Source organism: Dasypus novemcinctus, chromosome 28 (genome assembly GCF_030445035.2).
Source record: "Dasypus novemcinctus isolate mDasNov1 chromosome 28, mDasNov1.1.hap2, whole genome shotgun sequence".
NCBI classification, from domain to species: Eukaryota; Metazoa; Chordata; class Mammalia; order Cingulata; family Dasypodidae; genus Dasypus; species Dasypus novemcinctus.
This window is the reverse complement of record NC_080700.1, coordinates 31216372-31243448: the sequence shown is the minus strand read 5'-3', so window position 1 is coordinate 31243448 and position 27077 is coordinate 31216372. Positions and strand designations below refer to the sequence as shown.

The window sequence follows — 27077 nt, the reverse complement described above, 5'->3', positions numbered from 1 at the left end:
CAGCCTGTCAAGATCTTTTGTCTCCATCATCTGATGTGCATGGATGTGCCTCCCAGTTTCATCACAGTTGCAAGTTTGCTCACCGTGCTCTCCATGTGGTCGGTCTGTCATTGATGGAAACCCTCAACAGTTCCAGCCTGAGCACAGAGCCACACTCTGTTCTTGTTCTGTTATTTTCCTAGTTCTAGCCTTCCATCCATCTTCCCTCCATGCCATAGTATCACCATCAAACATCCCCTGCTCCTCCTCCACAAAGTTCATCTCTGATAGAGTAGTTCAGAACGTGTGATCTCTTAATAGGAATTTCCATCATGAAGGGGGAACTGTGGGCTGGCACTGAGTGTCCAGATGGCCCTGGTGTGGCTCTGTGCCTTGCAGGAAGTAAAGCACTCACCAATGATGATGGCCCCCTGGAAGAGAGCTCTTCTGATACTTCTCGCATCTCAAGTTCTACCTTAATGAATTGCTTTGAAGAGGAGGAAGTTCTAGAAAAATAGATCCTTCTGTATGTTCAGGGCTCGTAAGGAGCTGGGAATTATAGCTATTTGAAATTAAATCATGAGGGCATCATAATTCTTAAAATGCAGAGCTTAAGAAGTAAAGCAAACCTGTATATATCTGATAGCATCCTCCATCCAAGTTTTGGTGACTATGAATTACAATCTGTTACGTGTGGCCAGGATATTGTATTTATACCAGCACACTTCCAACGCTCTGTGGGAATAGGTATCTATGGACATCCATCTCACCATGAGGGTGAATTTGAAATGAAAGTATATTATGATAGAACAGTTGACAGTATCTGTGGTGAGACTGCTTTTCCTTCAGATGGAGCAGATCCAAGTAAAAAGCATACTTACACTCCAGAAGAGGCATTTCAAGAAGAGGAATCTGTTCTTTGGACAATATTAATTAGTGTTTTGAAACTGGTACTCGAAATTCTTTTTTGTGTCATTGGACATACTCTGGAATACAATATCCTTAATTTGTGAAGTTGATTGCAGTTTGCTTTGAACCTTGCTACTTTTACCTATTTGAGATTCTGGCTACATACACAGTTTTGTCACACAGTTGTCCCAAAAGTAGGGAAAGCAGCAAGAACATTATTTGTTGCTTTAAATATCAAAATTCCTCTAAAAGCAATATACACAATAGAATGTTTAAACTCCTTTTTTTTTTTTTAGTCTGCCAGGTGACTAAAAAGAAAGAGATTGAAGTAGTACAAGATTATGTAAAAAAAAATCAGAATAGAGCAAACTTTTAGGCAGTTACACAGATCAGATGAAAAGGTAAATAACTTTATAATTTTACTTTAAAGATTCTAAATGAAGTTAAAATGTATAAGCTTTCAAGGGAGGTAAAATCAAGTCTGAAATGTAATGAAGGTGATTTATTTACACTTCTTTTATCATGGACTAAAACCCCATGCCTATATCCCGTGTCTATATCATAAGTTTCATTCTTATAGACAATGACAATTCTAAATCCAGAGGCACCAAGTTTTATTAGGCCTTTTGTAATTTTATAATCTTGGGCTACCTATTACATTTTTAAAGTAAACTTCATTATGCTACTCATAGTGGGTCAGAACAAATAATACAAAATAGGAAACATTAACAAAAATGATAATAATTATTCAGGCTAATGGAAGAATAGATTAAGTATTTAAAATTAAGTCGCTAAATATTTCCACTGAATTTTTGGAGATAGCTGAAGTACTAAGAGAGGAACATCTTTTGGGGGATGACTGTTTCTCTACCTGGAATTAGTTTGAAAGGTAAGAATAGCTTATAACACAAATAACTCAACTTGCAGATTATAAGCATAAAGTTGGTTTTAAAAATGTTTTATGGGCATAAAACTGAGAATGTTGTAAATAAACTGGCACTGGATATTTCACTTAAATGCATATTACAATTTAGGGTTAAAAACTATTTTATCCCTTTTTGCTGTTTTTCTCCCTGCTGCCCATTTTTCTGGGTGTTGGGGGAACTTGCTGAAAACAGTCACAAATCCAGCAACCTAGGAAAAAAAATTGTTAGTTAATACACAAAGAAATTTTATTTTATAGGACTGAATTTTAAACCAATTTACACTCTCCCTCCTTAGCTATCGCTAATGATATTTGCCTATAGATGGGGGGTATGGGAGGGACATTAATGATTTCTTAATTTAAAGAGAAAAGAATGAACTTCCCTTCAAATAATCAGTAAAAATCAATGTATGGGAAATCCAGTACAAGATTCAAAGGGGTATGGGTGAAGGATCAATGATGTGTGATGGTATGGACATTTTAAAAATTAAAATTCTTTCTGAAATGTAATTGCTGTCATACTTAGTTCAATGTAAATCCTAATATAAAACCCATTTCTGAATTTGACCTATTTTCAGCCTCTTTTCTCTGCTGCTTTCTTGCAGCTCTGTGTCTAACAGCATTCCCTGAAGGCCTGGGATACTATACTGACACAGCAGTTTAAAACATATCAAGAATTTAATAGCACAATGATCCATTGTATTTTATACTTGCTCTGACTTACTACAAAACTATCAGCCATTATTTTAACTTGTTTAGCTTCTTCATGATTCTTGGAAACCCCAGTTTGGGGCCTATATTTTATAGAGTGCTATACAGTGTTGACTATGCAAATAAGTCCTATAATTACACAGATATTTGAATTCAAATATTTCACAGTTCAATGACTGTGATTTATTCTTTGATTCTGTGTTTGTACTAGAGTAATTTGGAATTGTCATGCTGTCTCAATTTATAGAAATCTGGTTTAACATGTATAAAGACACAGCCACAGCTGCCATGTTTGTTAAGTTTCTAAATAGATGATGTATAAAAATAAAATCAAGGCTTTGAAACAAATAATATAATAATTACTGTAATAATGGAAATTTCAGGAGTCAATGCACCTTTGCCTAATATGGCCCTGCTTTGATCCTTCTCTTCCTTCTTTCTTTTAAAATGCTTTTCCCACGCTGGAAACTGATATTTTATTCAAATCTCTATTTCCATTCCAAGAAAGAGCTGCCCCATCATGCCTTCCTCCTACTTTACCTTGCTGGTTTATCATCACAGGTTCCCTTGCACTAGCTCTGAGCATTTCCAAGTGAGAAGCTGACAGTGAGTCTTGCCTCTTCAACCTCTCCCTGCTCTCATCCAGCTGTGCAATGTGACCATAAAGTCCAACCTTCATCATGTGACCCAAACAGCTTTCATTGCTTTCTATCATCTATGAAATGAGTTTCAAAAACCTTAGGCTGAAGCCTTGTGCATCTGCTGCTCTAGATAATACCTACTCACTTTTCCCTCGCATGTTATTGATTTCTCATCTCGGCGTCTTTGCCTGGGCCACTTTCTCCACCTCTCTCCGTATGCCATGTTTCCATCAGCTCAGATTCTGTCTCCTCCAGGAAGCCTTCTCTGATTTTTCCAGCTGGAAGCAATCTCTTCCCTTGAAGCCGAGTAAACCTGTGCTGCTCTCTCCTGTGGCTGGTGATCTCTACTTATGCAGCATCATTATTTATGGCTCATTTCTCCTAACAGACTCTGAAGGCAGTATTCCTGTCTTCTTCACCCACATATTATTGAGATATTTAGCCGTGCTTTGTGTCTTACAGTTATGTTCTGTGATTATTAAAGGAAGGAAGGGATAAAGGAAGAAATGTAGAGAAAACCATCTTCAGCTGGCAGAGTAGACAGAGAGATCCAAATCTTCACTTTCTGGCCACAAAAATGACCAACCTATAAATAAGGTAAGAGAAACGAATAAATTGGCAATTATCCCCCGAAAATTACTTAAAGAAAAAGGGTGCCTAGACATCCTCCTTTGAAATTTGAGATAACATAGCAATTTAGTTGCATACATTAGAGTCCAGAAATTCAGACTTGGCCACCAATTTGCTGACCTTAAGCAAGAGAGTAACTTCTCATCCTAAAAAAAAGACAGACACATACTTTCGCTGTGTCTCTTTTCTCTCTACACAGGGGACATTTGTATTGTCCAGAGGTGATGAATGAACAGTTGTCCTAAGAACAAAAAAAAAAGCTTTGAAAAATGCAAAAGCGTGAAGGACAATCATCCTTCACTGGCGATTTCTCCCCCTGCCCTTCCCCTCTCCTCTTGCACCCCAGTACTGAATTGGATGGGGGCTCTGGCAGCACTGTCAGCTCTTGCTGCCGCCCTGCTGTGCCTGCTGCCCCTCCCATCTTCTACGGCCCCTCACTTGACGCAGACCCAGTGCCAATGAATGCCAGCTTCCTTCAGCTCTGCCCCCTGCCAAAGATGCAAGGAGGATGAGAGCAATCTCCACACATCTTCTTTAGCTAAGAGGTGACGTTTCCACTGCCACCCACATCAGCCTCAGATTTAACAGCCAGGTGTCCTGACGGGCTGCCGGGAACCCAAGCCTGTGCGTCTTGACCTTTGGTGAACGGCTTGCCCTCCTTCTGTCCAGCCAGACAGAGAGATTGCAGGGGTTCCCGTACACTGTGGGGCAAGTGGCAGGCAGTCTGGCTACTGTCACTATTTTTACTTTTCTCCAGTCTTCATTCGGCACAACCCACACATTAGGCTGTCCCTCTAATTGAGACTTATGGGCTCTGATGATGGGTTGTCCCAGGCTGTTGTGAAAATGTGTACAAAATGGATCTGGCCAGGTAATGAAATCTCTGCAGGAAGAAGTCATCCTATGGAATCCAACATGAGCCAATGAAGTGGGTTTTGGATTAAAATAAATGCTCCCCAAGCTGTAATACTCTTTTGCAGTTGTCAGGTTTTTTTTTTTTGCAATAAAATTTGTCAGCGTCCTTTTAGATTGAATATCATTTTTTGTTTTTTTGCACGTGAACAAAATTAATTTATTTAGCGTTTAATAACTGCCTCGATAAATCAACGCAGTATCCACACCCACGCCATCTGATTGATGGTTACTGATCTGGTTTACGAGCATCACGACCACAGCTGGTAATTCGAAACACATTCGAAGCAGAGCGCTTGCATTCTTTCTCTAAAGCAAAATGGGGAGTTCCAGACAATCTTGATTTTATTTATAGCATTTTATTTCCTGAGAGAAGACAGGAAAAGTAAGCCCTCGGCTTTCCCTTTCTCGCGTCTGGCTCCGCCTCATCCGCAGTCTGGCCCTGCTCCTGGGTGAGAGCAGGGAAAGGGGGCGGCGCTGAGCCCAGAAAGGGCCGGCTTTGGATTCAAGTACCAGGTACTCAGAGCAAATGGTGAGATCAGAAGGGGGAATTATGTCATTCCTAGAAGAAATGAATTAAACGTGCTTCCTCGTGCATATGATTGACAGCCCTACACGGAAAAAAAAAAGAGGATATAAAGAAGCGAACGGCTGCCTGGAAGCCAGTAAGAGGAGCCCCAGCCACCAGAGAGCTGGTTTGCACAGTGGGAGATTCTGAGTTTCCTTTTCCACTCCAGCAAAAATCATATTCTTTTGGGACTTGCTCTGGAACGTTAAAATCAGCCATCACTGCATCTTTTCAAAACACCAGGTGAGGATATATAAAAATATATATTTAATTTACTAAATCATATCACTGAGCCAGGATTTTCTGAGAGTGTTTTTATTTTCTAAGAAGGGAGAGGAAAAGCATAATATAGATTTATAATTTAACATGGGTTGAGGTATCTATGAACTCTGTAGTAAGAAAATCTTTATTTTGGATTTTTACTCCTTAATTAAAAACTCAGGAAGTGAACCCACTTTAAAATGAAATGATTCCTGTTATTATTTTCATGTTGTGTACTTACTTGTGAATTTATGTAAATACTTATATTTTCAAATCCAGAATAGGAAGTCTGCCTATTTAAGTGTGTTCATGAGGAGGGCTATGAAAAAGGAGTTAGAAACAATATCCCAGAGAAGGTGAAAAGGAATCAGTGGTTCCAGTTCTAAACATTGCAAATGACTGAGAATGTTTTTGAGCATTGTTAGTAATTGATAACAAGTCTATGAGAAGTACTATTGCTGCCGTGGAATGTAGTTTTATTAAATAGTTGTATTTAAGTTTGGGGAGATCATTCGCTTATGATAACTTGCGTGACTGCTACAGAGGGAAAGTTGGGCTTGTTTGACAACATATATGAACCCAAGAACAATTTGAAGAACAGTGTTTACTCATTTCACTCTTTATGGAGGTAAATAACTATCTCTTGGTCAAGTTACTTTTGGCTTTGATTATTGATATAAAAAGAAGTTGGCCAGATCTTGACAAATCCCGATTATGTTCTGCTGTGGGAAGGCTTTGGGATTCTTTTCCTTTGGAAAATATACATCAATATACAGTGGAAATGCATGAAATAAAATTTAAGTGCAGCCATGAGAATGATGTGTGTTTATGTATCTATAATGTTTATCTCCTAACTTAACAACATTGGATGCTGTAATAACTATACTGTTTTTTTCTTCTTCGTTTCGACAATCTCATGAGACAGGATCATCATTCTCACTATAGTCTCAAATAACAGACTATTGAGACTTTCTAATCCTTCTACCTTTTCAAGGAATCTGTCTCATGTCAAAGAGACAGGCTGATGATTTGATATTTTTGACAATGAGTTATTTGCGCTGTTTAAGTCTGAACCCAGAAAGCTGGGTATCTATAGATTTAAAGCTTGCTTTTTCAGATGGGTGTACTTTTCTCAGAGCCAGCAATCACATGGCAGTCTATAGCAGAAGGCGATTTTTAAGTAAGGGATAAACTGGACAATAGCGAAGTGATGCCTGCCAGACAGTATGCATCTGGTCAAATCATGAAAAGACACAATAAAAAGCATTCCAGATGTTCCAACCATCCACTTCCTTATTTTAAAACCATTTATATAGTACTTACTATGTGCCACGTACTAGTCTAAGTACAAGGGTTTGTGCATCTAATTTAATCCTCTCAAGAAGCTTACAAAAAGCTCCTATTAACATCCTCCTCCTTGCCATCATCATTGCTAAAAAGTTATAGTAGAAAGCATTCTAGATGTGTTGGTCTATACACCTTATTTGACAAATACCTACAAGCTTGCTACGCTCCATGCTGTTTGAGCAATTTGCAAATAGTAGTTTGCTTAATATCTTCCTCCTGACTACTTCATGAAATGAATCTTGTTAAGGACTATTTTCTTTCTATAGAGGAGGAAACTGAGGCCCAGAGAGGTTAAGTAAGATGCCCTCGTGTGCACAGCTGGTGCAGCTCTGAACCCAGGCTGTCTGGGGCATACTCAGTGTGTGATGCTGCTTCCTACAAAGGTAGTTCAAAACGACCAACAAAGGGCCATGTGTTACGGTTTTATTTGGGTACAGCATTGTGATAAATACACCTCTAGATTCTGGGAAGGTGAGCCAAGGGTACGGCAAAACGTGCTTGCCTTCAACTGGGGAAGATGTCTCGATTTCTAAAAGGACTGTTTTCCATTTGCCAAACGTTTCTGGAGACGGAGTCTCCTTGGATTTCTTTTATACCAACGTAAGGACCTTTAACATTCAAACTCTGGGAGCAGTTAGGATATACATTTTAGATTGGATTTAGGGCTGGATGCAAACGTATGGCTAGGAAGGACCCTAGTGATCCTTTGCTCCACCAGCTCATTTAGCAGATGGGGAAACTGAGTCCCAATGAGCTCCACGCCAGGGCCCAGCATTGGGTTAATAGTGGAATCTGGGCTTCAGTCCAGGGCTCCTGATTCTGGTCCAGTGTCCGCTGAGCCATGCCAATTTAAAATCCTCAAGAACGGAAAAACAGGCCTGGAGGAAAATAGGAAAGCAGGACAGAAAGTGTTACTGAGTAAAGCGTTATGTTTTTCATTAAGTATGATACACCAACTTAACTTTACCTCTCCCTCTTATATACAGTTAATATTTGTTTTATATAATTAAGATATGCACTATGTGCCGTGTTTTCTGGGGGAAAGGGTATTTGCACAAAAGTCTTTCATAGGCATTTTTCATCATAATGGGTATTTTCTAAATTCAGACTTTCTGGGTTTAAATGCTGGCTACCCTACTTATCAGCAACATCATTCTGGGGAAGGATTTCGATTTCCTGATCCTCCATTTACTCAGCTGTGAAATGGGGATAATAATAATTGTTTTCCCCCCATAGGTCGTTGTGAGGCTTCGATGATACAAATACGCGGAACGCAATTAGCACCCTGCCAGTCAATGGATACTTGTTAGAAGAACCCATTTGAACAGCAAATTTTCTTTCTAGACTTTTAGCTTCCTCCAAATCCATTTGATTCTGATTTTTAAAAAATACCTAGTTTTAAAAGTGGTTATACGATGAAAAATTCCAGGTTCCACTGAAATTTGCAGTTGTGTATTCCATTCAGAACTAACAAGTGTCTGGTTTATTCACAGGAGATAAACCTCAGAGGCAGGATGTTCTGCAGGTTCCTCCTGCTAGCTCTGTGGGTGTTCTGCAATACTCAAGGTGAGTGTTAACCAAAGCCTTCCAGTCAACTGGACTTGTAGGGTGTAGCTTAACTAAAAGATGAGAGATGAAGTAAAACTGGGTTGAAGTATCTAACTTTTAGAATCGTCTTCATTTTGTTTTAGAGACAGTGGTGCTTTACTTTTGGAATATCTACGATATGAAATGATTTATTTTGTAATAGTCAGGTATCAGAGAAAAATACCCTTCTACCTTAAGATACAGCATTTTGCTGTGCATATATTTAGCCTTTTCAAAAATGTGCTGTATTCATAACACTGAAAGCATTTGGTGTTTTATAATTTCCTTTTTCCCGCCTAAAAATACATCACAAATATTTTCCCATGTGATTATTTTCTTAACATGAATTTTAATGGCTGTATGGTATTCCTTAAACCCTATTTTTAAAGAACAGTTCCCACTTAGGTTTTTTCTTTTTTTTTATTTCCACTAGTATAAATGAGGCTGCAGTGAATACTGTTGGGAATAAATCTTTACTAGCATTTGTGATGATATGGTTAGCGTTTAAGTTCCAAAAGCAGAATTGCTGACTCAACAGTTTTCTTTATCTTAAAGATTTGTTTAGGTATTACCAACTAGCCCTAGTGAATGGTTGTCCATTCATACTTTTATCTGAAACAATGTGTATTAAAATGTTTTAACTTGCCAAATATTAGATGAAAATTTATGCCTTGTTTAAACTTCACATTTGAGTAAATTATTTTGAACTATCTAAAGAGTTATTATTTTGGTGAGATCTGGTAAATTGTCTTGCCAGCATTTCAGTTGGCAACTTAAATCCATTCATTTCTAGAGGATAAAGGTATGCATCTCATTGAGAATGACTTGGGACCACTCATTGTCTGAACTCCTTACACAGGGCATGCAAAATGAGTGGGAAAACGTATTTTTACAAATTAAATACCAGCATAGTTTGTTCAACTAAAAGATCTCAATCGCAGGGATAAATATTCATTTCTTCTCTAGGGGTTTGTTTTTCTTTCTGAGAAATCAAATGGTATAAGTTAGGAGGGTTGCAATTCAGCTTTAGATCTGGCAGAAGTACAGGAGCAATCGGTGGGACTCAAAAACCTGCCTGTTGCAAGATACAAAACGTGTGTCAGAACATAAATCGACATGTGGCTTTCCTCATCCAGAAAGTCTTTCTGTGACAAATGTCAGTGAAACCAAATGCTCTGCTTGGTGGCATCGGTGCTCCAGGCACAAGCTCTTTAACTTGTCAACATTGGAAACGGGCTGCTATGTCTGAGTGCCACTGGGATAAATAGGGGGTTTTATTGAAAACAGGGCACAGGCTTTCTTGTAATATCAGAATGCATGAAATTAAGGTTCATTATTCTGATAACACCTGTCCTCGAGAGCCCTCGCCCCCCGTGTGTTGGTAACCCTCCTCTGCTGCTCTTCCTTTTGACAGCTGGTGGCCAGGAGGACGACAGCGCCTTCGACCTCTTCACTGTTAGCAACATAAACCGAAAGACCATCGGTGCCAAGCAGTTCCGAGGGCCGGACCCTACCGTGCCCGCCTATCGCTTTGTCCGGTTTGACTACATCCCACCGGTGAACGCCGATGCACTGGGCAAGATGACCAAGCTGATGCGACAGAAGGAGGGCTTCTATCTCACGGCCACCCTGAAGCAGGACCGGAAGTCCAAGGGCACGCTGGTGGCCCTGGAGGGCCCGGGCATCTCGCAGAGGCAGTTCGAGATCGTCTCCAATGGTCCCGATGACACCCTGGACCTCACCTACTGGATAGATGGCGCCCAGCACGTCATCTCCCTCGAGGACGTGGGCCTGGCTGACTCCCAGTGGAAAAACGTCACCGTGCAGGTGTCCGGCGAGACCTACAGCCTGTACGTGGGCTGTGACCTGGTGGACAGCTTCACCCTGGACGAACCCTTCTACGAGCAGCTGAAAACGGAGAAAAGCAGGATGTACGTGGCGAAAGGGTCAACGCGGGAGCATCACTTCAGGGTAGGGACAGGGTAGGGACCTCCCAGGGTCATGGCCACGTGGGAGGAAGACGTTTTTCTGAGAAATGGCGAATTAGTGCATCTTTCTCTTTTTTTTTTAATGTTACATTCAAAAAATATAAGAGGTTCCCATATACCCCCCCAACCCCACTCCTCCCACATCAACAACCACCTTCATTGTGGCACGTTCATTGCCATTTGGTGACTACATCTTGGAGCACTGCTGCCCCCCATGGATTATAGTTTACAATGTCGTTGACACTCCCCCAGTCCATTCAATGGGTTATGGCAGGATATAGAATGTCCTGCATCTGTCCCTGCTATATCATTTAGGACGACTGTAGGTCCGGAAAATGCCCCCCACATCACACCTCTTCTTCCCTTTCCCTGCCCTCAGCAACTACCATGGTTACTTTTTCCACATCAGTGCTACATTTTCTTCCATTACTAGTCACAATAGTTCCACAGTAGAATATTAGTTAGTCCTCTGTAATCCATATTTTATTCCTCCATCCTGTGGACCCTGGAATGGTGATGTCCACTCCACCTCTAAATCAAGAGGGGGCTTACATCCCACATGGCTGATGGACACGATTCTCCTGCTTGCAGTTGTAGGCACTCTTGGTTCCCAGGTGTGGTAGTTGACCATCTTCACCTCCCTGTTAGCTGAGCTGGGTAAGTCCAACAAGCCAGAGGGTAGGAGTTGCAAATCTGCTGAGGCTCCAGGCCAAGCTGGCACATGGACAGTCCAGAGATTCAAGTCTCCTGAGCATATACCAACCCTAGCGCCAACCACAGGTTCAGTTAAAGTGACAGAAGAGGTGTGTGTACAAAGGTCACATCTGAGTCCAACTCCATCACACCCAGGAACACGAATTCCAAAGTAGGGCCAACTGCATCTCTTAATGCAGTATTCTGTGATGGAGTAGGTAAAGTTTGGCCCTTTTGAAACATTGCTCACTCTCACACACACACACACTTCTGAACCAGAAGTAAATAGAGCAAGATGTCACACCAGGTACCTTTTTTTTTACCTGCATAGGCAGTCATTGACCTCTGCAGATATTGGCTATTGGTTTAATGATCCAGCAAACGACTCCATTCAAATGTTTCTGGTAACTCCAGGCACGTTTGTATGACAGATGAAACCACTCATTGCTTCCTGTTTTAGTATAGTAAAGATTGTACTGAAGAGTATTAACAAGTCTACATTTCTGATGAAAGGGATATTAATTTATAAGGTAATAGTTCTTTGGTCATTTTTTGTTAAAATATATTTTGCAGGAGAATATTTCTAGTTAGTAAAAATGTAGTAAACATGTTAGTACATTTTTTTCTCTTCCAGATGTGTATGGGAAATGCATATGTATTTAATTTCGGTTGAATAAAAGGCCTAGAGATGTTTACCTTGTTATTGGATTAATCCAAACTCATCATGGAGCTCCACATGGCTAAATATGATTGATCCAACTCCTGTAAAGATGATTTACTGCTCATGGCTTGGGAGGGACTCTTGTAGACCTGTTGTCTATGTGGAATCGTGACTGGGCCAGGGAAATTTCCAAGGTGTTTAGCCCAATGCAAGAACCCTGTAATCATAAGAATCCCCAGGAAAGAAAAATAAATAGCCTAGAATTTATCATCAGTCTTGGGGGCAATCTCATTTTTCTGTACGGATCATTTTCTTCATCTAGCTGGTAATCTTATTTTCTGTGTCATGCCTAAAAATGAAATTTCAAAAGTAACATATATTGGAGAAAATAAATTTAGAGAGATTTCATACCCGTTGATATAAAACATAGAGGAAAACATTCTACTCTAAGATAAAATTTGTATTTTTAAAATGGCATTTTGCTTGACAGTAAAAATGTCCATTATTTTCTTTGTGTATATTTTCAGGGTTTACTTCAGAATGTCTACTTAGTCTTTGAAAGTTCTATAGAAGATGTTCTAAGCAAGAAGGGTTGCCAGCAAGGCCAGGAAAGTAAGTATATTTTGAATAATATATCTCATTTCATATCTTGAACTGAATTTCGTGATGTGTGTGTATGTGTGTGTGTACATGTGCAAAGGTGTGTTAGTGGGGATTTAAATAAAAATCTTCGAATACAGTACCATCTTTGTACTAGAGTGAGTTGACTAGTCAACTTAGACATGTTGAAATATGAACATGATAAATGGCTTGAAGTATTAATTGTAGCTAGATTTTAATAAACCCCCAAATATTTCCACTTTATAAGCCAAAAAAAAAATCACTGGAATTTTAAGTTGATTTTATTTGATTTCCAGTCTCTTTGTGTTTGAAGGTAATGTGTGTAAGGTAACACCACCAATATTTTGTCAATCCTGATTTATGGAAGTTTTCTTAGTTATTTATATAGTCAAATTATGAAAATCTGTGCTACTTGATTCATCGATATATCATCCACATTGTCAACTAATTACCATTTGGAATTATATATCCAACCATACTTTGACAACATTTTCTTGAGCATTTAATTTATGAAAGTCACTTAAATACAATGATATATTGCAGTTAAGGTGCATACCTGTTTGTCTACTTTTATTGTTCTTATTTTACAAATAAAGAAACTGAGTCTCAAATCAGTTATGCTAGTTGCCAAATTTAACTATCTAATAAGCAATGAAGCTGAGATACTAATCTAGCCTTGAGATGATTCCAAAGCCATAACTCTTATCTTGTTATGTTATTTCAATTGTATGTTTTTTCATTATTGGCAACATGTTCCTTTCAATTGTAAATTATGACAAATATAAATTGCTCTTTTATGGATCAGCATGCAATGATATGTAGGGTTTGATGTCCTTAATGCAAATTATGGCTATGTGATCTAACAGTCTACATCCGAAATGGTAGCTCTTATTCTGATTTTTCAGTTCTACTGAGATTTCTAAATATTGTCCATTTCCTGTGCTCTAAGCAAATTTCTCAAATTTCTCCTTAGCTTTATGAGTTACTGACTGAGTTTAAGATCTGTATATTTTTCAATCTGAGGTTATGTCTCTTTCAGTCTGTTGGTAAATTTTGAAGTATAATATGCTTTGAAGTACAAATAGGGAAAGAATTAAAATAGTTTCTTGGCTGGACTGTTGAGGGGAGAGGGATGTTTTTCAACCCCTATATCACACATACTCTCAATTCCAAACTCCTCATTGGCAAGAGCAGTTACAGTACAGAACCAAATCTCATTCCTTATCTTCCAGTTTCCGCTAAAGTGCTACTCATCAGTCCCTTTGGGTGAAGTCATTGCCCATTTTTGGGCACAGCCATTGAAATGGTAAAAGCTTGGAAAAGGCGAAGACATTCAAATGATATCAGACTATAATCCCACAGGGAAAAGTTCAATCTGATCCCGAAAGCACAGAAAAAGATGTGCTTACTCAATGCCCTAACTAGAAGGAGGGCTTTGTCTTTATGTAAGTGAAGAAGCTGAAAATCAGTTTAAAAGGTGTGCTTTAGTTAGACCAACACTTGGATAACCTGTGGTAGATAAGGGAAAGGGAGACATTTTTATCATCAGTGAAAAGAGAAGGGAAGTTGCCCTAAGCCAGCGTTAACCCTAACACTAACCTTAGCACTGACCCTGAATCATCTTTTCTTGAGTAATATGTACTTTGGGGCACAACTTAAATAATGCAGTGCTCTTCCCTTGGGACACGGGGTCCAGGGGGTTGGACTTTGGAGCACTTCTTGCTGTTGTTGCAATAAATAAATTTTGTAAATTATTTGTCATAATTTACACAAGCACACACACATATACACAGAAGTGCATTAATATATAAAAACGTAGTTTTATGAAGAGAAAATACACCCTTAGTAATGTTCCTAACCACAAAAATTCCCTTTACTATACATTTGATGCAGGTCAAGATAAATTAGAGCTACATCATGGATGGCATAATGAGTCAGTTATCAAGGAGGTTAGGGGTTAAAACTAGCCTATTGTGTTCAACATAATTTATAACTTTTTGCAAACAAGAACAGCATTGTTTATTCATTGTTGTTGTTGTTTTTTAAAGATCTTTAGATTACATAAATGTTACATTGAAAGTATAGGGGATTCCCATATACCCCCTTGCCTCACTTTCCCCCCTTAAAAATATCTTTCATTAGTGTGGTACATTTGTTGCAATTGATGAACACATATTGAAGCATTGCTACTAAGCATGGACTATAGTTTACTTTATGGTTTACAGTTTGTACCACAGAATTTTATAGTTTGATAAAATGTATAACAGCTTGTACTCATCATTGCAATGTCGTGCAGGACAATTCCAGTGTCCCCAAAATGCCCCATGTAACACCTATTCTTCCCTCTCCCTCCCCTCAGACCTTCCGGTGACCACTGCCTTTACATCAATGATAAAAGTTCTTCCATTACTAGAATAATATTAGATCTATTTTAGTCCATAGTTGCATTCCCTCCTTTTACTGTTCATTAAAAAATTAGATTAACTTTGCAAATGGTGTCAAGCCGTTATTATTTCATTATTGAAAATATTGGCCAAAACACAAAAGAAAATGTAGTCTAGTTGGGAGGTTTTGCTTCCAGGTCAACATGAATTTCCAAGGGAGGGAAACAAAGAAATTTACTAATGTTTGCTAAACTATTAAAGGCAAAAAAAAAAAAAAAAAAAAAAAAATAGCCTGGATAAGTCAAGAATGTTTTATTAAATGAAATTGAAATACCCTGATTAGAAGTTGCTACTCATGCTCACACGGACATATAGTACCACATATATAACCATACATACACATATTATATACACAATACATACCCACATGCATATACACATACAAATGCAAAACACACACATGTACACATACTAACACATATACACATGCACATACTCATGCATAAGCATACAAACGCATATACACATACATAGTATATATGTGTTTGTATGCTTATAGGCTTAGATGATTATAAGTTTAAATGCTTATTGTCAAACTTAATGCAAATTGCAAAGGACTTTGTGACCTAGTAATAAAATCTCAATAAAGGAATGCCTGATAGAATTGTAGCATTTTAAAATAATAACTCCATAATGGAATGTCTGAAAGAACTAAAATATATTAAATTTTTTATTATCACCCCAGAGAGGAAATTGGAGCATGAATTGTGAATAAATAAGATGAACTCTTGCCTGGAGCCCTTGGCACTGGTGACTCTAAATAGCTCCAGCTTGATCTGATGATGACTTCTGTTTCTGGACTTGCCCAAAATGAATTTTGCAATTTATTTGTCATATCCACATTTCTCCCATGAACTAAGACTTTAGAAAGGTTTGGTACAATTTCTGAGGGAGTGAGAAGTAGTGTACTCATGGCCAGGATTCTGTGAGTGTCTACCCTAGAATTCGGGCAATTGACACTGAAGCCCAGTAGAAAAATGCCATGAAAAACATCCGGAAAAATAAAGGTGAGGTCTTGAGGAAATCTCTTGTTTGAGCATGAAGACAACCAACTTTGTTTTACTATAGAACAAGAAGCCATAAGAAAGAGTGTTTTGGGGTGGAAAATAGGGGTAAATGAAGAGATGAGAGAAATCATCAGAATATATGGAGAATATGTGACTGAAGAAGGAAAGCTAGAGGCAAAACATGGAACTGTATAACACAGTCTTCCTTGTTGTGGACGATGTCTGTGGTTAATAATATAAATGAAAGGGTGCTCTTTCATGAATTATAACAAATGTGCATCATTACTACAAGGTGTTAATAATAGGGGGGAATATTGGAAAAATACACCTAATGCAAACTCTGGACTATAGTTAGCATTATTATTTTAATATTCTTTCCTTAGTGGTGACAAAGGTGCCACACCAATAGCTAAGTGCCAACAATGAGAGGGGGCATATATGGGAATGTTGCATTTTTTACATGATTTTTATGTAAACTTGCAATTTCTCTAATTAAAATTTTTAATTATAATAATCAGTTAAACATTATGCTAAGTGAAAGAAACCAGACAAAAAGTACTAGTGGTGGTATGATTCCATTTGTATAAAATGTAAATATAAATGAATCTATAGAGACAGGAATAGATAAGTGGTTATGTAGGGCTGGGGAAGGATAGAGGAATTGAGAGGTGACTGCTAACAGGTATGGGTTTTTTTATTGGAATAATGAAAATATTCTAAAAATTATTGTGGTGATGAATGCACAACTCTGTGATTATGCTGAGAGCCAATTATTATACACTTTGGATGGATTGATTGGTGTGTTGATATAGCTCAATAAAACTGCTTTGAAAACAGAAACAGATTTAGGGTTTGACTGTCAATAGGAAATCGTCGTTAAAAAACCAGGACGTTGTTAGTGCTGCCTCAGTTTGAATAAGGTACATGACACATAAATCAAGCAAATGCATTTCTAAGTGTAAAAGCATCTAATGTTTGTTACATTTTTCTACTCCTAAATGAAAACATTGCTTCACTAATGAGCTATTTTTAACTGCTAAGCAAATGTACTCTTACAGAATGGGACAGACTCCTTTCTCAAAAGCAAGGGTCATCATTGACAACGGCTACCGTTGATTCTTGCTTTCTTGGGTATCATTTAGCATTAAGCTACTCAGAAAACAAATGAGTCATCCTCACCGCTGGGTACCAATGTACAATTCTAAGGTCAAACTGTCGTCAGCATCAGGGGCCAGTTCTGGCCCATCCCATTCAGTGTTCTTGACGTGCTTCCCCCTCAGCTGAAGTCAACGCCATCAACGAAAACACAGAGACGCTACGTCTTAGTCCTCATGTGACCACTGAATACGTTGGCCAAAGCTCGGAGAAAAAGCCTGAAGTGTGCGAGCGTTCCTGTGAAGAGCTGGGCAACATGATCAACGAAATCTCTGGACTTCACATCATTGTGAACCAGCTCAGTGAAAATCTAAACAAAGTGGTAAGTGTCTCCAAAAGAAAGTAAGGATCAACAAGAGTAGGCATCTTGAATAAGATGGAGTCTGCCCTCCTCAGTCCAGCTAAAGTTGTCTTTTTGGCGACTAAATATGTGCTTGTCAGAAAAGACATTGGACTCTATTTAAAAAGTAACGGTTAATATATAGAGGTTTATGCCAAGTTCATTGGACATGTCTGTTTAGTATAGAGGGAAGTTAGAGGAAATTTTTATAGATGTTAATAAAGTATCCTGAATAAAAATGCAGTCATGGGAGAGAAATTCTCCAAAATGAATTCTGAATTTTGTGAATAAATACAACCAATAAATAAAACTGAAAATACAGAGGGAGATCCATTTATATAAAGGTTTGAATGCTGTGAGGAAAAGCTGAAGAAGTTTGAAAAGTAGAACCTGTCCTGAAAGACAGTGCTTCAAGATGGCTTCCCTTAAAAAAGGAAGACTGAAAGTGATGAGTTTCTTTTCAGCCACATAATCCCGTGGTGTCTATTTGTCTAAGCTAAAGCACAGTAAAAACTGCTTAATGTGACACCAAAAGGACATTAAATAAATGATGTCAGGAGAGAACCATGGGAAAGAATAATGAAGGGGAAGAGACCTACAGTTGAGCAGAGAGAGAAATTGTGTGTGTGTGTATGGTGTGGAGGTGGCTCTGACAACTTTTGCAAGTAGTATTTGGCCCCTGTCTGTGTTTCCATCCTCTTCTCCATATTAAAGGAGTCTCCAAATGTTGTCTGGTTCTGGGAAATTTAGAAGCTGGACACTGGCCCCGGATGTGATGGGGCAACACAATTCCATTCCATTGGGAGGCAGAGAGCAGGAGAATGGGTTGAGGGAGCAGAACAAGGGCTGATGCAGTGTCAAAGTCCAGAAGAGCTAGCTCAGGAAACAACCAAGTGATAAAGAGCACCTTCTGGAATTTCCCACATTTACATGGCATTGGGGAAGTAAAGGAAAGCAGAAGGCATTAACAGCACTCTTTCCTTCCTCCACTCATTCATTTCCTGTGAGTAGCTGTTACTTCCTCAAGGAGAAATTAAGAATATTACATATAATATGAGGTTGCTCTGTTTTGTGGGTAATCTAAAGGTAACAAGTTGCTTCATGGGATGAGGATGGCAGTGGAGCTTTCTCATCAACATGGTTTGTGGTACACAACATCACTTTTAATTCCAGAACATGTCAGGAAATTAGTCTGCTTCCGTCTTGCTGAAATGCTGATTGTGTATGCAGGTCACAGGGTCCACGTGCATAGGAGCTCAGGATAGAGAAAGGACGAGACATGAGGAAATGAGCATATCACCTGGCTGTTTCTCACTCTCACTTTGAAAGGAGTTTTTAGGAAAAGGTCACTCGGCTTAGACTCTGGGGTTTAGGGAATCTGTGAATTCCCTGAAATCGCACAAAAATCTAGGATGAGTGAACAACTGTCCTTTTGTGTAAGAGATATCCCTGTCTTTCATCAAATTCCCAAAAGTGTCATTAGCCCCCCACATTAGGGGAAAACGTACCCATATAACATTAGCCTGAGGAGAATACTTAGAAAGAGGAAGGTAAACGTATGTAGAGGACATTGGTGTAATTTTCACTTACTCATCTGATTCTTAACTTCCTAACTCCCTTGCTAGTCTCTAAGTTCCAGGACCACAGGAATTATGTCTGTCTTTTTCCTTGACACTGTATTAAAAAAAGAGCGTCTTTCAAGTCAAGTAGTTAGAACCCATTAAATGGCTATGTCAAGGCAATGAGCCTTTAAGTATATGTATTAAGTAAATGCTTCTGAATGAGTGGAGAGCAGTAGAAAAATCAACAATGAACATGGAGACAGTCTATTTAGTTATGGGCTCTGTAATATGAATATACTTAAGAGAAGATTTGACATAGATTTGATCCTCTACCTTTATTAAGCTCTACCATTTCCCAAGCAAGTTTTTACTACTTAAGTCAGGAAGAACATTCTTTTATATCCACAAATGTGCTTGTTTGTATTTAACTTAATTTTCCAGTCGAATGATAACCAGTTTCTCTGGGAGCTCATTGGTGGCCGTCCTAAGATGAAGAACATGTCAGCATGTTGGCAGGATGGCCGGTTCTTTGCAGACAATGAAACCTGGGTGGTGGACAGCTGTACCACCTGCACCTGCAAGGTGAGATGCCAAAGACATTTCTCTTGTGTGGCAAGAAAAAGATGTCAAGTTACAGTTCCTCTTTCACCACCATTTAATACTTGGTAGATCTCCATCATCTGAAAACTGACAATATTCAATTGGCAAATGCCAAATGTGTTTAGAAAGGTAAGGACACATGAGTATGAGTCTTAGATGGAGAAGCAAGAATGAAGATGATTTAACTCAATCTCTTTGTCTTGCATATAAAGAAACCCAAATCTAGGGGGTGACGTGACTTGGCCGAGGTCATCCAGGTGGTTAGAGACAGAGTTGGACTATAACCAGGCCAGGGAGTCCTCCAAGTTTGTGTGTAATTCTGCTATGGCACTGAAGCTCAGCAGAAAACTTGGGGAAGTGCAAGCCATGTTCAAAAAATATTTTAGGTAATGTAATTTCTTTTCCTTATTCAACGTTATTCAGTTTCCACTGGTGACGGCCTTCAAACCAAAAAATACATGTTTACATTGTCTCCCCGTTTCTCCTCTCCTACCCAAAGTATGTGGAAGGTGTTTGTCATGACTGTAATGCCATCCTCTAGAGATTGGGACAAGGACATAATGTGCCATTTTGGATGCTGCTGTTTATCTTAGGCTCCAAGCACTGACAAAGGAAGAGATTTGATATTTTCAAATCCCTTCTGTTTGTAATAGGTAAGATCTATGGGTGATAAAAACAAAAACATTATACCATTCCACTGACTCTCTGCAAACCAGCCCCTGTAGTAAGGTTTCAAAAAGCTGGTTTATAAATGCATGTCATGTGAATATCTCTTTTACTTACAGAAATTTAAAACTGTTTGCCACCAAATAACTTGCCCACCAGTGACTTGTGCCAACCCATCCTTTGTTGAAGGTGAATGTTGTCCTTCCTGCTTCCATGGTAAGTACTATAAGAAAAGTGAATAGGATTTCTGTGCTTTTAGGGGTTTCTTTAGTCTATCTATCATCTATCTATCTATCTATCTATCTATCTATCTATCTATCTATCTATCTATCTATCTATCTATCAATCATCCATCTATGTCTCAATGTATCTATCATCTTGTCTATTAATATATCTCTATCATATCTCTATCTATCTACCTATCTATTATTTTGTATGAAGCTAACTAGCTGGTATATTTACCTATCTATTATACTGGCAGAGAAGAATGAGGTTAAGGTTAGTTAATACAAATAGATGAGAAAAAAAGAAGCAGAAAAATATTTTACTCCCAAAGTCATTCACTCTCATTGCTAACTGACTACCAGCAAAGAGTTTGTGAGTCTTGGGAACTCAGGCATCCAAATGACTCTTTATGTAGTCAAGTCTCTTTACAGATGAGGAAACTGAGTCCCAATGAGGCTGCTATTTGCCCAAGATCAAGGAGTCCTGCATTTCTGACTCAGAGTCAACCCTTGAAATAAATACAGACCACTGAGTCAGAGACCACAACTTCAATTTACCACTTTATTAAGACAATGAGTAATCATTGCAAGCACATCCAAAAAAGATAACAGAAAATACGACAAAGAAAAACAATACACCATTACCAACATAATGAATTCTCAGTTTTAGGAATAAGTTCTAAGCAACAGAAACCGAGATTCAGGAGGAAAGAAATGACATGTCTTTATTCTTAGAATTCCCAGAATACTATGGAAACCCAACGTGTTTCAAAGGACTGAAATGACATGGAAGTTTCACTCAAAGCCTTTGCATTGAATTCCATACTTTCTGCTGAAATTAATTGTTCAAAAGTCAGTTCTATTGATATTATTTCAATGCTCTTAATCCTTCAGTGGCTCCCAATTGCCAAGGTCCTTAACAGATACTTTAGGTCAGCATCCAAAGCTCTGCTTGCACTGGAGACATGCTATGTTCCTTTCAAACTAAACTACTCACTGTTTCCAAACATCTAGAGAATTTTCCCATTGCTATGTCTTTGCTTACACATTGTCTCTATTTTTTTTATTCACCACTCTTCCAATCTCGCAGTCATCCATCTAAAGGCAATTCCAGAGCTATCACTTCCACTAAACATTTCCCGATTCTCTTTATTTCCCTTTTCTGTGAACCCCCATAGTATTTTGTGTTTCTCCAGTGACACTTGTCCTTTTGCTTTTATGATAAGAATTTTGCCTCCATGAGACGTGACTGCTTCTAAATATAGGCACTGTGTCTCACTTATCTTCTCTTTCTCATATCTTCCAGCAGAATTGAATGGAATTGGTTAGTTCATAGTATATCTGTTTCAGAAATTCCTGGTTCATTCTTATTCTATTTTTCATCTTTATACTCCTAGGGTAGGAGCTTTGGAATTGATGAAACAAAGGCTTGGGCCATATTCTGTTTCCCAGTGCCACTAGAAGTTTGGTTTTAGTACCTGCTTCCCTCCAGGTTTCTTCTATTGCTTTGGAATTCCTCCATTTCTAAAATGACCTTAACCTGGAGATTCACATTAGTTGCTGGGCCTGGTGGGAAAGGCACAGGGCTGGGAAATTAATCTTTCTTTTTCTGGTGGCCCCAGAACTTTTATGACATCCTCTGTATTCTTAATCTCTGGATGTAGAGGGAGAATGGATTTGGAGTCACATTCTGAGGCTTTCTCTATGAATTTTAGCAAAATGTAGTTTTTCTGAGTTTAAGATTCATTACATGTAAAATGTAGAATAATTACACCTGACCACAGTTAGTCTGATGTTGAAAAGAAGCAATACAATATACGTGATTGTGCCTGACATACTATGTGTTCACTAGATGTTCACAAAATCTGATTGTTTGTTGGATAGGATACAGTTATTCTTTTGATAATCTAAGAGCCTACACTCAGATTAGAGGGAAATGTTTTATGCTTATTAAGAGCAAAACAGCACAGCAAAGGACCTCCTTGACTATTTTTCCCTGCTTTCTGCAACATTTAATTATAGAACATTCATATAGTGGGTTCTCCTACTACCTGAACATGATATATAAAATAAATAGTATCATTTACTATTTATCAGAAACAACTCTTGCACTATCTTACTATCTTTTCCATTGTTTAGGGTTTGTAATTACCTGTGAAGGATTTCTTTGTAGGAAATTAACTTTTTATTTCATTTTCCCCAATTGAAATGGTTTAGAGCTACATTTGTTAGTCTGTGATTTCAATTAATAATTGTCATACATAATTCTGCAAAAGACGGTTAAAATGGAAATAAATCTTAACCTTGATGAGCCTCAGTAAAGACAACTCAGCACATTTTTTTGTATAATATTTTTTAAAAAATCTACTAAACAACTTCTCTGGTCATAGATTGGGTTAAAATCTCCTTATCACTCAGAAAATAGACACTGAAATTTCTGGTTGTACAGTCCACCTTACGCTTCAATCACTGAAATCGAAACGTACATCTAGCAAACTAATATCTTTTCATTCCTTACCTGGAAGATAGTCCCTGAACTTCTGTCAGGTAATAGACTTTTAGTAACATTGGATTTGTTTGCTAAGGGACCTACCTCTTCACCAGCAAGCAGTCTTATGCCACCTGCCAGAAAGCAGTACAGTATCTTCAGACTCTGGAATGCATGTGTTCTAAGCAAATATGCTCCATGGGTCATTTATCAATTTTGTTTTGTGAAATAATCCATCCAGTGGAAAGCTTAACGAAAGTCTATTGTTGCTTCTTCGGGCCACAGTCTTGGACAGTGAAGAGGGCTGGTCTCCATGGGCAGAGTGGACCGAGTGTTCCGTCACCTGTGGCTCTGGGACTCAACAGAGAGGCCGGTCATGTGACGTTACCAGCAACACCTGCCTAGGACCTTCCATCCAGACAAGGGTGTGCAGTCTTGGAAAATGTGATCATCGCAGTAAGTGCCAGAGGGCGCCTCTTTGTTCCTTCAGTCCTGATACCTGCAAGATGGAGGAAAGCAGGGCTCTTGTCAAGCCATGGTCTCAAATTATGTGATTTTGTAAGGGCCAGCATCATATTCCGCAGGTTCTGATAGGCTGGGAACTGGCCTTTTGATTGTGTCCAAGGGGTTGGACCAGGTGAGGCATTTCTCCATCCTTAGATAATGGCTCTCGTGTGCATTCCTTTCGAGCTGTGAAATACCAGGTAGTCATTAAGGCAGATATCTGGTAGGGGGTCAACTCCTCTGGGTGAATTTTTGGTTTCAATTCCTGTTTCGCTAAATGGTACAAAATATTGATGTCTTTGTGTCATGCTTCTCCATCTGCTAGTCCGACAAAATGGCGGTTGGAGTCACTGGTCCCCGTGGTCCTCTTGCTCCGTGACCTGTGGAATTGGCAACATCACGCGCATTCGTCTCTGCAATTCGCCGGTCCCACAGATGGGGGGAAAGAATTGCAAAGGAAGCGGAAGGGAGACAAAAGCCTGCCAGGGTCCCCCGTGCCCAAGTAAGTGTGTGTGAGATACAGCATCCTTTGTAGTTTGCGCTTGTTGGTTTCATGAGAAAGCTCTGAGTTAACTGCAGATACTGGGTCATCAGATGCCGTGGTCAGTTTTTAGCCCAGTCCAGCTTTAATAAAGTAAAGGCCCAATACAGGTCCAGAGGGATATAATAAAATGCTCTACAATCACCTTGACTTGGCTTGTATTAGGAACTGGACCTTCAGAATTAATGGCAGTCACCTGCACCCAGCACTAAAGTTGCATGCATTAATTCTGCTTTCATCTATGCTTAACAGAGACTTCTATCCTCATTGAAAGGAAAAACACACCAGAGCAGGGCACATGGTGACAGTAGTGAATTCGGACTGGCTGAAACAATAGATGGTGTAGTACAATGTGGCTCATAAAAAATGGCCTTTTCCTTTGGAATCTGGGGTGAGCTAGTGTTAGGGTTTGCAGAAAGCATGCAGTTCAAAGGGTTAACAACCCACAGAACTTATTTTAAGGAAGATTAACACTCAGGAAAAAGGGGGGATGTAGGATGATCCCTTTCATTACAATTCATTTGTGCAAAAGATTCTTGGTAACCTTTTAAAAAGAAATGAAATTTTAAACAACTTTTCAGAAAAGCGCTCACCTCATTTTATTATGGTGATGCTCCCGTAATGCCTTTTGTAAACAGTCCTATGCTTCTGCATATAAAAGGTTGTGGAATTTTTCTTCTAAGAGGTAAAAATGAAACCACCTGAAATTTCATCATCTCTGATGCGACCCGAATCTTATCAAGAAAGGGCTTATTAGCACAGTCACATTCTTACCTGCAGTCCAATCAAAATAGAATGAAACCAATTTTTCTCCCATATATAGCAACATTGCCTCATTGTGCTTTTTTTTTTTTTAATTTCTCTCCCCTTCCTCCCCATCATTGTCTGCTATCTTCATCCATTCGCTGTGTGTTCTTCTGTGTCTGCTTGCATTCTTGTCAGTGGCACCGGAAATCTGTGTCTCTTTGTTGCATCATCTTGCTGCATCAGCTCACCATGTGTGTGATGCTACTCCTGGGTGCACTTTGTTTGCATAGGGTGGCTCTCCTTGCAGGGCGCATTCCTTGTGCGTGGGGCTCCCCTATGCAGGGGACTTCCCTGTGTGGTATGGCACTCTTGGAATGTGGCTGCACTGCATGTGGGCCAGCTCATCACATGGGTCATGAGGCCCTGGCTTTGAACCCTGCACCTCCCATATGGTAGGTGGATGTTCTATCGGTTGAGCCCAATGCACTTATCTCATTGTGCTTTTGCTTCTGATGCCACATGTGGGTAAAATTGCTTTGTGGCTCTTCCTGACCATTCTCTTTGTGTGCTGATCCCACAGTCGATGGTCGGTGGAGCCCCTGGTCCCCCTGGTCAACCTGTACAGTGACTTGTGCTGGAGGGATTCGGGAGCGGACTCGAGTCTGTAACAGCCCGGAGCCCCAGTATGGAGGAAAGGATTGTGTGGGGGATGTCAAGGAGCATCAGATGTGCAACAAAAAGAGCTGCCCAGTTGGTGGGTATACACTGGATGACAGTGAGCCATGCCGTGAACTTGGATCTTGGATCATGCATAAAATACAAGATTCCCATTTACCACCCTACTATTAACACATTGCATTGGTGTGGGACATTTGTTACAATTGATGAAAGCACATTTTTATAATTGTGCTATTCCTATAGTCCATGGTTTAACTTAGCATTCACTGTATCATGTAGTTCCAAGGATATTTAAAAAATTTTTATTTTGTTACCATATATACAATCTGACATTTTCCTTTTTAATCACATGGAAATATATATTTCAATGCTGTTAATTACATTCACAATGTTGAGCAACTGTCACTACCATCCATTACCACCGTTTTCATCATTCTGAATAGGAACCTGCACATTTTAAGCCTTAACTGTGTTTTATTCTAATTAAAAATATACTTGTTTTTTGGAAAATGCATAGATAACTTAGGGAAGAAAAAGAAAAAAAAACAATTCTATTCTCACTGCTTTATATAGCTGCCTCTAGTATTTTATGTAAAACTCAAATTATGCAATTTTATATCGAGTATTGTATACCGTAGGGAATATAATCTGCACATTCTCTTGTACCCTACTACATTTTTACCTTTAAGAATTCATTTGTTCTTAGCGATTTAACGTTTGATCACTCTCTCCTATTCTGCTATAGGCACATCCCCCAAATAGTCTTAGCTCACCTAATTTTTGTATAACTAAATTCCTAAGCCTTGGGCAGTAGAGAAAGGAAGGGCTTCTCCAGGGCTAGCCAGTGTTTTTATCCCTTTGTGAGCTAGTCTGCTGTTTAATTAAAACACAAGTGAGCCTTCACTCTACTCTGCTTCCTCTTGACACAGATGGGTGTTTGTCCAACCCTTGCTTTCCTGGAGCAGAATGTAACAGCTTCCCCGACGGCTCGTGGTCCTGTGGCTCGTGTCCAGTTGGCTTCCTCGGCAATGGCACCCACTGTGAGGATTTAGATGAGGTGGGTGCCCTGTCTTCCCTGGCCCTTGTCAGGCAGTGGAACTTCACGTGGAGATCAGAGAGCGCGAGGAGAACATGGGTCTGCTTGTTTTCCCGCAGTGCGCAGTGGTCGCAGATGTCTGCTTCTCCATAAACAAGGCCCCCCGCTGTGTCAACACCAACCCTGGCTTCCACTGCCTGCCGTGTCCCCCACGCTACAAAGGGAGCCAGCCCTTCGGGGTCGGCCTGGAGGCTGCCAGGTCAGAAAAGCAAGTAAGTGATGTGGCTCTTTCTGTATCTATCATGAAAAGCTTTAAAATTTTTTCTTAAATCGCACAAGTGTCCAGACAAAAGGAAGGCAGGGACAGGGAAGGGAATGGGGCACCATTTTGGGGGAGGAAAAGGAAAAGAAATAATTGCTTGCGTGGATCCTAATGGAGAGCTGGCTTAAGCTCTGCTTGCCATCTGGCTGATTCTATCAGCATGATGAACTCAGATTTGCTGTGTAATGCAAAAACCCAGGAGGATCAAGATAACATTTTTTTTGAAAATTTCAGTAATATCACATGGTAAGCCTCAGGCAGGCTCAGAAATACTATTCGTATTGGTCTGTGAAATAAATCCAAGAGCTTCAGGATCACCTCCAAAAAAAC

General features: G+C 39.3%; 1 protein-coding gene and 1 pseudogene across 1 annotated transcript in view; both read left to right on the top strand.

The window, feature by feature from the left end:
• Positions 1–399: 399 nt before the first annotated feature.
• Positions 400–992, top strand: LOC101441638 (UPF0669 protein C6orf120 homolog; annotated as a pseudogene).
• A 4142-nt stretch (positions 993–5134) lies between these two features.
• The window catches only part of THBS2 (thrombospondin 2), a 39432-nt gene continuing 17489 nt past the window's right edge, over positions 5135–27077 (top strand). Inside the window, exons 1-12 of the mRNA XM_004447891.5 lie at positions 5135–5518; positions 8377–8449; positions 9885–10441; positions 12340–12424; positions 17165–17361; positions 19383–19523; positions 20327–20423; positions 23205–23375; positions 23749–23925; positions 25292–25465; positions 26319–26446; positions 26545–26697. Coding sequence (XP_004447948.1) covers positions 8398–8449; positions 9885–10441; positions 12340–12424; positions 17165–17361; positions 19383–19523; positions 20327–20423; positions 23205–23375; positions 23749–23925; positions 25292–25465; positions 26319–26446; positions 26545–26697 — 1932 coding nt within the window. The 5' untranslated portion in view covers positions 5135–5518; positions 8377–8397. The remainder of the gene's footprint in view (positions 5519–8376; positions 8450–9884; positions 10442–12339; positions 12425–17164; positions 17362–19382; positions 19524–20326; positions 20424–23204; positions 23376–23748; positions 23926–25291; positions 25466–26318; positions 26447–26544; positions 26698–27077) is intronic.